Source organism: Vespula pensylvanica, chromosome 8, assembly GCF_014466175.1.
Source record: "Vespula pensylvanica isolate Volc-1 chromosome 8, ASM1446617v1, whole genome shotgun sequence".
NCBI classification, from domain to species: domain Eukaryota; kingdom Metazoa; phylum Arthropoda; class Insecta; order Hymenoptera; family Vespidae; genus Vespula; species Vespula pensylvanica.
The window spans coordinates 4,121,852-4,136,417 of NC_057692.1; the positions used below are offsets into that span (position 1 = coordinate 4,121,852).

General features: G+C 28.4%; 1 protein-coding gene across 4 annotated transcripts; it reads right to left on the minus strand.

Moving 5' to 3' along the window:
• Positions 1-6,085: 6,085 nt before the first annotated feature.
• On the minus strand, positions 6,086-14,314 carry LOC122631209 (meiosis-specific coiled-coil domain-containing protein MEIOC-like). 4 transcript variants are annotated; one of them, XR_006327645.1, is made up of 5 exons: positions 14,053-14,314; positions 11,027-12,985; positions 10,577-10,742; positions 10,374-10,510; positions 8,670-8,806 (listed from the first exon to the last, which is right to left on the minus strand). XR_006327645.1 is itself a non-coding variant. In XM_043816602.1 (4 exons), exons 1-4 carry the CDS (start codon positions 14,174-14,176, stop codon positions 8,595-8,597), a joined length of 2,349 nt encoding a protein of 782 aa, XP_043672537.1. In that variant the 5' UTR covers positions 14,177-14,313; the 3' UTR covers positions 6,086-8,594. The 4 variants fall into 4 exon arrangements, 3 of the variants coding, with proteins under 3 accessions (XP_043672537.1, XP_043672538.1, XP_043672536.1); XM_043816602.1 differs by lacking the exon at positions 10,374-10,510 and having other exon boundaries at positions 6,086-8,806; positions 14,165-14,313; XM_043816603.1 differs by lacking the exon at positions 10,374-10,510 and having other exon boundaries at positions 6,086-8,806; positions 14,146-14,313.
• Between the last annotated feature and the right edge of the window lie 252 nt (positions 14,315-14,566).

Sequence of the window (14,566 nt, forward strand, 5' to 3'; positions counted from 1 at the left end):
GGTACAATAGATTCTCGATCACCCGTGTCGTTCGGCGATACTTCAATCTTTTAATACGATTTGAATATATAAAAAGAAAAATTATTTTCGTGCAATTTACATATCTTAATTCGTTCATATTCCAACACGACATTGTTTTTTCATCCACACAGCTCAAGATTTAGAATCTAGAATTAACATTTGGATTCGGATAATCGATGGTCTATCGTATATATTGTTGCCATTTTTAATTCGGTCCTGCCTAGCCTTCCTACTTTTATATATCGTCAATTAATATTTCTTTTATTTTTTGTTCTTTTTTTTTCATTTTTTTTTTTTCTTTTTCTCCTAGCAATAAGTTTAAGTAAGAGAGATACTGCACGTTAGGATCTTCTTTCTATTTTTTTTCATATTTCTTTTATCTTCCTCTTTTCCCTTTCTCTTTCTCCTTTGCATAATTCGAATCTTGACGAAGGATATAAATAGCTGTTATCATTCGATGTTACGTATATAAAATGAATTTATTTCTCATTTTAACTAATCGCGTTTCTACAAATTAATGTTTCATCGTTACTACGATATCTCTATTCTCAGCTCAAAAATCGCGAGAAAATGTTGACTTCGTAAAATCAAACTTAATCTTTGAATGAAAATACTTATTCGTTATCTAATCGATGACTTTCTTTTTAAACGCATCCGTTTTTTTTACAATATTTTAATAGTTAATACGAGTAATTAATTCAGCCTATATATAGAATCTGGAATGACCTGTACTTTGAGCGTTAGTATATTACGCGGCATTCCTTTTATTATTGCAGTTTTTTTTTTTTTTTTCCTTATTAAACTTCTATTCTTCCGAGAACGATACACTTGCGGTTGGCATAAAACTTTCGTAAATTTCATATGTAAGATTAGTAAGAATTTCGTGTATTTTTTTCCTTCTCTCTCTCTCTCTCACTCTCTCTCTCTCTCTCTCTCTCTCTGTCTCTCTTTCTATCTATCTCTCTCTTTTTTGTTTCTCTCTTTTTTCTGTTTTTTTCCTTTTTTTTATTTCGAATGATGAAAGACTATGTTCTCTTGCGAATATTAGAGAACGAGCGCTTTTAAATATTTTATTCATCTGTGTTTATATTCATCAGCGCGTAATAAGTACATATGTATGTACGTATCTAGCTATCCAATAATTTACAATATCACATGCACTTTTTTTTTCTTTTAAATAGGATTGTCAAACACATACCTATACAGATATGTACCATCTATTCTTAACGATGCAGCGTATCAAACGAGGTGATAAGGTAAGTATACCTGCGCACATTTTCTTTATAAATATAAGCTGCCGTATTCGTCGGAAAAGGAAAAGAAAATTTCCGATTAACGTGAGATATAGCAAATTGTCATCATTAAATGATCTAGCCACAAACTCTATCTTTTCCTTTTTTTTTTCTTTTTTTTTTTTTTTTTTTTTTTTTTTGTACGTACGCTCATACGTTTACTCTGTTTAGGACGATTCGACGACGATTTCGTGTTTTACGAAGGTCTACAATTATTTATACATTTTCTTTGTTAAACATGTTAAAACATTTCTGAATACGTTTAATTAGTTCGGCTTTTACATACAGTATCTCCCACAAAAAGCAGTAAATTCGTTTATCGTCTAAGGCCGAAGCTATCCAGAAAAAACATTCATCCCATATCCACGAGATAGTTTATTTTCTGCTCGTTTATGTTATCAATTGATTTTCAATTTAACACGTTCGTTTGTTATTCCGTTGAAAAATTCGTACAAATCATGTTATTATACTTTCTATGGATCATTTTATTCGACTTAATATAAATATATTTTGAAATAATTTACGTACAAACATAATAAATATATTCAAGAAGCCAGCTAAACATTCTAAACATCTCAAATATATTAGATTTCAGTTGTAAACTGTTATATTTATTGAATTTGCATCGTAAATATTATTTTTTTATTGTGAAATGTGAACTCTGGTCCGTTAATGAGAATGTGATGAATGAAAACGAACGTGTTAAGTAATATAATCCAAAAAAAAGTAATAAAAAGTACAAAATACATATATGTATATATGTAAATACATGTAATGTCAAATATGAATATTATAAAAAGATGAGCCATGTATGTAGATTATTTAGAATTCTTGTAAACAATGAATAAGCTTTCAATGGTATATAAAGATATAAGAAATTTATAAATACTTATATGATTAATAAAAAAAAAACATCCATTCGAATGACACCATTCGATAATATACTCAAAATACTCACTTCATGAAAAATACGATAGAATATAATCTATGTATCATGCAGATAGCTTTTTTCAGCCTTAGAACGAATGTTCATAATAAAAATTTTCTATCGCTTATACGCTAAATTTTTACATATAATTTTTCTTCTTCTTTTTTTTTGTTTTTTTTTTGTTTTTTTACTACCACAGCTTAAAACACATTATCTTCCAGTCATAAGAGCATCACAAATGAGAACAACACGCACATGAAAATCGAGAACTTACTTAAATTAATTATCAGTGTCAGAGAAACAATATGCGTGTTAATTTCGTTCATCTAGATAGTTAACATCGTTATACTAGGAAATATCTAAAAGATAGGCTCACACTTTGACATACTTTGTTCGTTTATCCGATCGATCGAAGGCGCGAATAACGAATATAATGAGCACTTTCACATATTATTAATGTGAACAAATCGATCTTAAAAAGGCATTAGATATCGATAATAATAATAATAATATAAGCGATTACGTTCGCATTAATTACATCATTGATAGATTTTGATTCTTTTCAATCATAGATTCCTTGTCAAAAATAACAAACGATCCCATGAAATGTGCGAACAGAGTATAAGATTTTTCGTTGCAAGAGTCGGCTTCGTTCGATAAAACATTCGTTCGTGATTTTTTATAGTCACATATTCGGAAGTTCTATTTACAAAATTCTACAGATATAGCTGATAACAAACATTGATTTTTGGCTATAAATCGGGAGGAGGGAGAGGGGAAGAATTTAATATCCTATTATCGCGAAAAATACGCATCATTTCTATGGAAACATCGTTATTACGTCCCCGTTAATTCGGCTCTCTTTCTTTTTCTTTTTCTATTTCTTCTTCTTCTTTTTCTTCAAGAGAGAGAGAGAGAGAAAGAGAGAGAGAGAGAGAGAGAGAGAGAAAGAGAGAGAGAGAGCCTTCGTTAGCATGGGATTGAAAATGACCTTAAGTGCACAATAATACTCTTTTGCGCATATTATACGATAGACGAAATAACGAGAGTGTGTATGTAAGTTTTGTGTGTATACATGCATGTATGTATAAAAAGAAAAGAACACTATTCGAACTAGAAGTGCACAAGATCTTTACAATATTAATTCTATAAACGAATAGTATAATTCATATAATAGTACGCAATTGACAATCCACGTACGACAATGTATTGTACATAAACGTTTTTTTGTACCAAACGTCAGATTTTTTTCTCTTGCCCACGTCATGATGCACACACACGAATAAAATTAAGATACATACTGAGTTTAATGAAAATCATTCGTCGAACGAAAAGAAGAGAAAAAAAAACAACGATAACAACAACAACAACAAACAATAACAACAACAAAATAAAAAAAAAGAAAAAAAGAAAATTGACTATAATATGCCAGCTATTTTCGTCGAGCTTTTGTCGTAAGAACTGCATAGCTATATACAAATTGGCATTATAGATATCACAGTTACAATGTATGACGACAATCGCGGAAGGAAACTTCTCTTAAAGCACTGCTTTTTTTGTTTATGTCACAACTAGCACCATATAATGTATAATATGTATATAGATACAATATAGTTCTTGTTTTCTTTCTTTGTTTTTGTTTTTTCTTTTTTTTTCTTTTTCTTGTCGATCATTATTAATGTTACGCAATTGTAATACATACACCAATGATTATTATTATTATTATTATTATTATTATTATTATTATTATTATTATTATTATTATTATTATTATTATTATTATTATTATTTGATCGTTTTATCTCGTTACTCTCTCTCTCTCTCTGTTATCATTTACGAACTTTCGATATAGTTTCTTTCATCCAACAAGCTTGTATATAATTGTGTGTATTTCTATATATACATACGTACGTATGTAATTTATGTATGCATGTATGTACGGATGTATCCAATGTATGCATATATTTATGTATGTATGTATGTATGTATGTATGTTTGTATATATGTATGTATGTATCTCCCTAAGGCTATACTTTCGTTTTCGGATTTTTATTTTTTCATTTTCTTTTCATAGGATATGCATGTTTTTTTCCCTTGGACCTCCCTCCCCCATCCGCCCTTTCCACCGATCACGAATCGTTTCTATTAATTGTACACGAGAAAGAGCATCTTTGAGAAATTTCAGCTAAGATACAAATACGCGCTAAGAAGAAAAGAGAATAATAATGAGGAAACGTCGATTCCATAGATTTCGATTGAACTTTCTTCGTTCGTGATTATTACAACTAGAAAAATAGGCCGAGAAATATACATTATACGTTCGCTAAGATAACGATGAATTATTTATGATTAAAGTAATTCCCATAAAGATTTCGAGCGTTCGATCGATAAAGTGTCTCTAATCAGAACCGTGAATAGAATTTATCTTTCTTTCTTTCTTTTTTTTTTTCTCTTTTTTTTTTTGGAAAAGGACGTAAATCTGAAATCGCACATTTAGATATTTCCGTTTATCGTAGGCACCTTATTATATGAAGTTTTTCCCCTCCTTGATCAACGAGAGATGATCCTTTATCATCGATCGTAATATATCGTATCAAAAATGAATACGCGATATTATTAATATCTTTTTTGTCCTACTCAACGACGGAACGAAAGCCGTGCCCGTGGAGTGTACGTCCTTGTATGAGCAAATGATTATGAAAATGCAATAAATCATTTGAGCTATTAAAAAGCATATTCTGTCACACTCACACACGCTATACTTAAAATTTTATTACGCTACGTAAAAGAGAATTATTCTTTTTTTCTTTCCAAAAAGAAATATACTTACTTTTTCCGTGCTTGCCAATTTTTATATAATTCAAATCGAAATGTGAAAATATATTAAATAATTTTCATAATCATACGCTCATATTCTTCCTTGTATATATTATCCTTGTCCCGTAAATACAATAAATTTTAATGTCTATTCATATTGTGAAAGAGATCTGATGAGATAAATACTACATATTGCATAACACTTCTTTTTTTCTTTCTTTCCTTTGATACCATAAACCGTATAACGTACGTATGTATGTACCTACATCGTAAAATTAATAAGAAAAGCAACCATTAGTATAAAGTATGACAATAATGGAATCAATCGCCATACAAATGTATAATGCAATATTGTGACTCTTACAAGCACGTATGTATATGCTTTAGAGAAATGCGTGCACTTTGTTTTTTAATTAAATTTTACTTTTTTTTTTTATACTGAAATAAATATAAACAAATATATAGGAAAACAAGAAATTTACCAAAAATTGTAAAATTTATATAGACCTGTGTTTTTTTTTTTACAATGTTAACTTCGTATAATAAGCTAAAGAAAAAAAAAAAAAAGAAAAGGAAACAAACACACCAATCAAAAGTATCAATAATTTTATAATAATTATAGTTCGCACATCGCGCGCGTTTCCTATCACGATTGATATTCAATTTAATGTTTAATTATTCACTACTTTCTCATTATTTCCGGTTAGTTTGAATTAACGTAGAGCATAAATTATTTAACATTATCACATGTGTTAACATACTGGATGTTCAACTCATGTCCCTTATGACAGCTTACACTGAAAAGAAGACTTGTTTCATGGCAAGTTTTGAGGTAATATTATATAATCCGCAATATATTATTACGTAAACTAATGCGATACAGTCTAATATTGTAATATTGCAACGTTTTTATCGGAGTTAATGTCAAAATTGACACATTTACAAGTATCTCTTGGACAAGGGATGAACAGCCAGCGATTACGTCGATATATATATAAGGTCATATTATAAGAAATATTAATATAAATTAATAAAAGAAGATCCCTGATTATATATATTTGAAAAACTAAAACACAACTTTCAACATTTGGAACGACCACTCAATCATACTATACGCACTACCGAAGACATATCTATCGACATATATTTTTTTTTACAATTGCTTTAGAAATCCTTGCAATTATATACAAATACACAAATAATGCATGCTCCCGAATGATAAGTATTTTCTTATACAGATTAAACCTTAACTGGGGATGTGATAATTAGCTTTTACAGAAATACAATCTGATTGGCCCCAACATTTAGATATTCATAAAATTGTTAAACATAGTTGTACAAAAATAGCATTGCCGTTTGTGTGCGATTAGCTAGAATTATGAGGCCATAGGAAATCTAAATAAAATAAATGTAAGATTTATCAACTTAACATAAACTTCCATTTTACAATTATAATTTTTTAAATTTGTGCATAAATATGTTTGGGCAGTGAAATCCTATTGACCTCACATCCCTGGTTAAAGTTAACCACGAATAAGCGTAGCAAGTTTGCTAAGAGATATAAAGTCTTGAATACTAGTGGTCACTTAACACGAAGTAAAACTGATAATAATATATAACGTGAAAAACAATTGCTTTCATGAAGCATTATAATATAATCGATTAAATTTATACTTTCCTAAAGTCATGATGTAAAATGATATACAGTAGCGACACGGATAATAGTGATTTAAAGCATGCCTAGGCTTCCATATTTCAATGTCGTATCTGAGTGAATCTGCATTTAATATTGGGCGGATGTGATATTAGTAGAAAGAAGATACAACTGTATCTTCTATAGCTTTGAAAAAACCCCATTCTACATTCTAATGTTCTAGGAGATCTAAGGAATTCATTATTCTCTTATTCTTAAAGATGGAGTAAATGCAGAAAATTCCTGAATTACAAATACATTATTTTTCAAAACGTGTTAATATCCCACACTAAATCCTTAAAGAGGATATATTTAAACATGTCTAAACTACATATATAATATCTTTCAAAAAGTGTGCTCTTAAAGGAGAAAATTTTACTCTATTTCTAGAATCCTTGTACTAAGTACCTCACAGAACAAAACAAAGCATACACATCACTATAAATGTATTACATTTTGCAAGTATTGAACTACATATATTATCTATAAAAGAATGATATATCTAAAACTGTCGTTATTATCTCACAAACCCTATTTTGTTAATATATGTAATATGCTTTATACTATATTAGGCAGCAGTGGTTAGGTCATTTCATAGCATTACCAAGTACAATGTTTCAATTAAATTATTCAAGTATTCTCATAACACCAATCAGATGCTCGAGGCAGTTTTAAGATCACACAGACCCAACAACTGACATCAAAGAAGCCAACACAATGTGTCGCTATTGTATATATATATATTTTTTTTTCTCTTCAATGTACTATAATTACTATATTACTAATTTACTAAGATATCTCTGCTTGTCAGAAATATCATGTCGTTGTTATTATGCACACTCACGAGATTATGTTACATCTATGCACACAGATATGTGTAAATGGACGATATATGAAAAGTTTAGCATGTGTACATAAATGTTATGTGATTGTGCGTTTATCGGTGAATACTCTGTACCTAATTTGCGCATTAATCTTATATGCAACCAATGTGTCTTAAGTATATGTACTGCAGTGAATAATGCACATAGTACAATTGTTAGCATTTGAATTATATATTAAAGACAACAAAAATGTTGCATATATCGAAACGAATCCGATTGCACCTTTACAAATATTAATCTTTTAAAGTATTGGAGAATATATAATATCGCCTAAAGTTTCGAAGGAATTGTCTACTTGACACACATCTGGGTCATATATTTAAGGAAGGCCACATTGAACTAGTCTAAAATATTATTTCCTATTATCTAAATCAATATCGATAAAATGTAGCCTAGATTATTTATCCTATGGCGCAACTGAGTAACTCAATCAATGATCATTTCAGATGCTTACATAGGAAGAATTTTTTTGTATGAATTAAAAAATTCGATAAATTTAGAAAATAAATACATGGTCTCAGCTATGATGAATAAAGAAAATTGGCATTTGTTCATTTTGCTTTCTATAGTACCATCAAATAAGCAAAGTTACATACAATTATGTGACGTACACTCGAACCTTAAATTGTGCACATCAAAATACTCCATAAACACCCTTTATGTTATAAGATTTTAAGTATTGAATACACATTAGAAAACTATGGAGTTATACAAATAACTTGTAAAAAGTTAGTAGACTTAGCTTTCACAGATGTGAACTAATAAAAGTGGAAATATTTTCTCATTTAAGCTAACACACATAACTCTCTCCAAGTAGCTTTTGTATGTAGTGCCATTCTAAGTTTTAAAGAGAAGGTTATTGAAAACATTTCTAGAAGCCACTGAAAAATGTTTGTGAACGCCAAATACATAAAAAGCTGTTATCAACCAATGTACAAGCAAGAATCTTCATGAACTTTTTAATTATTATTAGAAAGGTTGCTGATCCCAGCAGTTTTCTGATTTTCAATACGCTTTATCACAAGAACTGGATCATCAGAAGTCTCAACGATTTTCTTCTCTAAATCCAAATCGCACAGCAACGTGGCTTGCATTGCATTGTACATACCACTTCTTGCATAACGAGATGCCTTTGTCAATTCATGAACACTGTTGGCCAGAGTTAATATATCTGAAAGCAGAAAAAATAGATCACATAAGTACTATTCCATTTTAGCTATCTGCATATTATTTTTTGTTGTTATTAATACAAAATATTTTGTTTTATTTTTATCAACTATATTGTTTGTAAATATATTTTTTAATATATTCATTATAATTTAATCTTGCATCAATAAAAATCAAAGTTTCAATATACTTCAAGATTTAGAAATTTAATAATAAAAAATATAACTTAGGAAGGTTCTATTTTTCTTTAACAACAAAAAAATTTCACTATATAGAATTTCATAATATAGAATATGAAGTTTTAGATAATTTTATTTTTTTAATATAATAAACATATAACTGTTCTTTTTAATTCATAAAGATGTAAATCGTTTATTAAAAAAGTATAATCGTTTATATTGAACAAATTTATAACTTCCACCACTATTTAACCAGTTGAATAGATATATATATATATAATTTAATATTAATAATTTTTATTAAAAAATTATTTATTATCTGCATATTTAATAAATTATATGAATTCAATAAAGTCAATGCAAAATAAGCAAAAACTCCATCAGAACACGTCTAATTAAACGTACCTAAAGAGTTAACATGCTATACTAATAAATTCGTATTTTTTGTTTAAAAATGTAGATATCAATTTATTCATAACTCTACTTTTTTTGCTGATAACATGCTATGGAATTTTGTGCAATGAAATACACAATAATACCTGAAAATAAACACCTTGGACATTATATCAATGTTTTAATGATATTCACACACAATGATTTTTTATTATTATTATATTATATTATTATATCGATGACCTACTTCACTTTTTGTTTAAATATAAGGAGCAACAATTTTATACAACAAATTTGTATTCTTTACTATAAGAACATATCTATAAAAAAAAAATAGTTGTCCAAATAAAAAAAAATTAATTGAACAATATATATATATATATGTATTATATATTTTATACATTATATATATATATATATGTACATATTGTAAACATAATATAAGGAAGATCTTTGGTGACTTCTGGTTTAGGCAAATATATTTTTATTGCAACATGTATTACTAGAAGATACTATTAACAAACTACTACTACATGGTAGAGCTGATGCATCTTTCATAAGAGTCATATAAATATTATAGTACAATCATGACAAGTATAAGTATATTCTAAAGAATAAACTTCAAATAAAAGTGTATGTGATTTCTAATGCAATGTTGCAGATACTTCTCTTTCATATAAAAGTACTATATCTACTACTAATTTATTTATACATATAAAGATATTCTCATTCAAACTATATCAAATAAAATGTAATTTAATATCTCAGGCTGTTCTTTGGATCTAATTTATGAAAATCTTACTAAAAAAATCTATTTAAAAGCACCCCAACCTTATTGAGATTTACAGGGGTCATAGTCTCAATATAGAATGTGTGATAAAAAGCAGTTATTTAACAGGACACATATGTATCATCATCAATAACATACTCTGAATACAGACAGGATTAAAAAAAAAAAAATCAAAATAATTAAAATAAAAAAAAATATATGCCACTCACATAACCGTTGTGTCTGTGATCATCCGTATTATGTTTTTTGCTACACGGATCCGGGTAGCACTTGAATATTGATAGAACCATAACAATATCGAGTTACACCAATAGACACATGAGCGAGCTCCTTAGCGAAAGCAATGCTGTGCAATAATTCGTGTATTATATAACACAATATCATGGACAAAATTAATAAAAAGATAACTTACCATTATCATTATAGACGAGAATGCAATGAGGATTTTCTTTTTGACGTTTGGTAGCATTCGCGATCTCCTGCTTTCGACAGTCTTGAACAAATTTGATTGCTTCTAGCCAATACTGCATTGCCTTGTGTATACGTTGATTCATTGAACTTCCACGCAAGCATTCCATCTGATAGGCAAAATCAGTGCAATTATATATTATTCATAAATAATTTAAAAAAAAAATTTTAATTAATATCAAAAAAATGTAAATCAATATTATCAATTTTTGCAACATAACAAAATCTTTAAAATGTACATATTTATAATCAAATATAATCATTTAAATGTACAAGTTTTCATTAAAAGTTTCTCTAAATTATATATATTTTACTATTAAAGTGAAATATATTTATAAAATAAAATAATTTTGTAATTTAATGCAATAAAAGTTAATATAATTGTAGCATTTACTTTTGCTATTAATGTGATCACCCGGGCATGTTCTCGTAGATAATCAATAATTAATCGATCTACTCTTGATGGATTTCCTTGAAGTCGTGGAATAGGTATATTATTTGCACTGGTTACTCTTTTTCCAGGAAACTGTGCAGCCAATCCAGCCTCACATTTCTTCCTTTCTTTTTCTAATTGTTTAAATTGTTCATAAGTTTGTTCTAATCTAAGATGCAATATACTTGATGGACCTGTGCGTCTTGCTATAGTATTACTGCCTTTAAGATTGAGTCCTCCACCATATAACATTGAGTAAATAGGTGGAATAGGAAGTGGAACAGGAACTGGCATCATTGGAGAGAATAATCCAGGTCTTCCAGCAGTCATATTTGGTATTAAAGTTGAATTAAACATTATATCAGGTGGTGGAATACTAGATATATTTTGAACACTTGGCATTTGATGTTGTTTTATGACATAATTGAAAACATCTCTTCCAAGAGCAGATTCATTAATCTTATTGGTCAAACGATTTCTTGATGTAAAAGCCACTTTATCAGATGAACCACATGATTGCATTTTATATGCAGGATTAGTATGAGATTGCTTCAAATCCTTGTGATACGGCGTAAAGTTTTGCGACAGTGTTTTCAAGTTCTCCACATTTTTTGTAACATTATGTTGATAATTATGATAATCATATTTAACTATTGCCTCATTTTCATCTCGCGAGCTTATATTTTTTGGAAAACCGATAGAGGAGTACATTTTTGTCTCCATAGTCTTTGGCTTAGTATTTATAATCTTTAATAAATTATTATCAGTTCTATGGTCATAATTGCTACTAATGCAAATATTCTCATTTGTGTCTAAATCATTAATAGATGGCACAGCACATTCATTAGTACAAGGAAAACAGTCAATTGGATGCTTATGGTTTTGGTCCACAGATCGATCTATTTGATAATTAGATGTTTGCTGCTGTAGTAAGCAAACTTGTTCATTATTCATAGTAACATTTCCGGTACTTAATCTAATAGGTTCGTATAAATCTTTGTACTCTGCAATACCATTGTGTTGAGTATTATTTCCAAAACAATTCTGCAGAGTTATATCACTAGAAGTGAAATGCTGCAGTGGAGAACTTGTTCCAAAAGAAGCATCCGTGTTAAGATTTATCATTGTTGAATTTGGTCTATAAGTTTGATTATTTCCAGTCATATTGTACAAATCATGAGTCGCAACTGTAGGATTATCGTGTAAATTTAAAGGTGCACTTGATCTAAAGCTATTATAGTATACTGCTTCATTCATAACAGTCAAATTTGGTGATTCTGAGGCTAAATTTAAAGCATCATTAAAATTTAAATCTGAATCAATAGATGTTCGAATCCGTTGATAATTTGTGAGCGTATCTTGTGTAGTTACTGGAGTCATTAAAGTTTCTGGCCAACTAGAAGACTGTTTTGTATAATTTATTTCATCTGCTGTTGTCAGTAAAGCGTTACAAACTGATGGATTAGTTATACTACAGCAACTTTCATTGGTAGAGTGTGCAGCAAATTGATGAGAATTACTAGTATATCCGCTTCTTAACATTCCACTACTATATAAATTTCTTTGATCTGCTGATATAATAGGTTGTTCCATGCATCCATTCAGACTTAATGTTCTTAACTCTTGACAAAGATTACTAGAATTTTGATCAATTATATTTGAGTTACAACTATTGTTCATCAATTTGTTCAGTGTATAATGATCATTACAATCAATTGCATCATTTTGAGGAATTTTTAAATTATCCTCCATTCTATTGACATTGCAAAAATGAGGTAATGATAAAAACGGAAAATTGCTATTATAGCTATTGTTATAAGTATGATCAATGATGGTAGAGTCATCATCGAGAATTTTGGAAACTAAATCATTGACCATGGAATTGTTTAAATCTTGATTGTCCTCATCTTCCAAATTCATCTAAAAAACAGATGATGAAGATTTTAAATCATCAATATCTACAAAATAATGGAGATTTAAAAGATGTATCATAATAATAACATCGACATAAATTTAATTAATTTGGTATTTGGATATTATGCTGTTATAAATTGAAGATAATATATATATATATATATGAATCTATATAAACGCAAATAAATTTCAAGAAAAACTATTATCTGCATTCTATAAATGATTAAAATATAATATTTAAGATTAGAATGCTATTGAAACAATGATATATTGAATATATAATAATACTATATTATTTATATAATACCATTTAATTATAACGTATATATAATACCATATTAATTATATATTAATACCATTTAGTATGGTATATACTAAATATATACCATATTAAAAGATATATTTAAGACTCGACATTCGATAAGATCGTAATATAAATTCACTCCAATGATTAAGAATATAAAACTTGAATAAACAAAAGCAAAAATATTTAATTAGAGTATCTTTAGAATAGCTCTTCATTAAAATTATTTAATAAATTAAATATTTCACTTTATAAGTGACCTTTTGAAATCAACTACCATTTGATTATGAATATAAATTATAATGAAATGTATTGAAATAATTATTTAATGACTAAACAAAAAATTTTAAATAAATAAAAAAAAAATTCGCACATACATTATTTATACAATCTAAATAACTTAAATTATATGTTTCTTTAACTATATTGCTCTAACAGAAGTAAACGGTGCATTGTCTATTGCAAATGATTTTCAAATTTTAAACGATCGAAACTTTCTCATGTAACAAAGGACATCGATATATCATTTCACAAAGGTAACTTCTATTTATTTGATTGAAATTCATTTCAATGAAAGCAATCGTTCATCGAGAAATACTCTTCTTGAAAAGAGATAAATACAATAAAAATAGATTTTTTTAATTGTCATTTGTCAGTTTATATAGCTCCAAAGCATCTTGATCGAAATGATTTTTTTCACTGTACGAACAGTACAAAATCAAACTTCACTTTTGTGTCTCGACTAAAGTGAACTTGAAAAAAGTTTTACCTTGTCAACACTGAAACAATTGTTGCTAATAATCGTAGCTACATCGTGCACCTCGGATAGAGCCATTTGTTAAAAAAACACTGTGATGATCACCTCCTCTGCGCGTCATTACCCTTTCACTCATGCGGCTTCTGCCTGCCTATTGTATACGTTCTGAAAACACAATTTAGTTCGCATTTCGAGTCACATCAAAAAGACGCTTACATTCAGAATTGCAGGCCCGTATACATGTATTATACCGCGAACTTCTTCGTGTAACATACGTTTTTATATAACGGTCCTCTTTTGTCCAATGATAATGTTCATATACTAGGGAAATTCTACGATCGCATAAAGGCAAGGAAATTTCTTGAAAAAAATAGCGCGCGAAAAAGGAGACAAAGTGCATCAAAAAAAACAAAGAAAACGAGCAGAAAAAGAATGTTTTCAGAACGATAACTTAAAATCACTTTACTATATTACATATGTTATGTATATATATATATACATGCGTATACAGTATAAAGAGTATTAA

Bases quoted from the DNA above. Each gene is read 5' to 3' on its own strand.
- LOC122631209 (XM_043816601.1), bottom strand. From the start codon at position 14,118: ATGGCTCTATCCGAGGTGCACGATGTAGCTACGATTATTAGCAACAAT. The intron at 12,986-14,052 runs GTAAAACTTTTT...TCTGTTTTTTAG, and splicing joins ATTGTTTCAGTGTTGACAAG to ATGAATTTGGAAGATGAGGA. The intron at 10,743-11,026 runs GTAAATGCTACA...TTTGCCTATCAG, and splicing joins TGATCACATTAATAGCAAAA to ATGGAATGCTTGCGTGGAAG.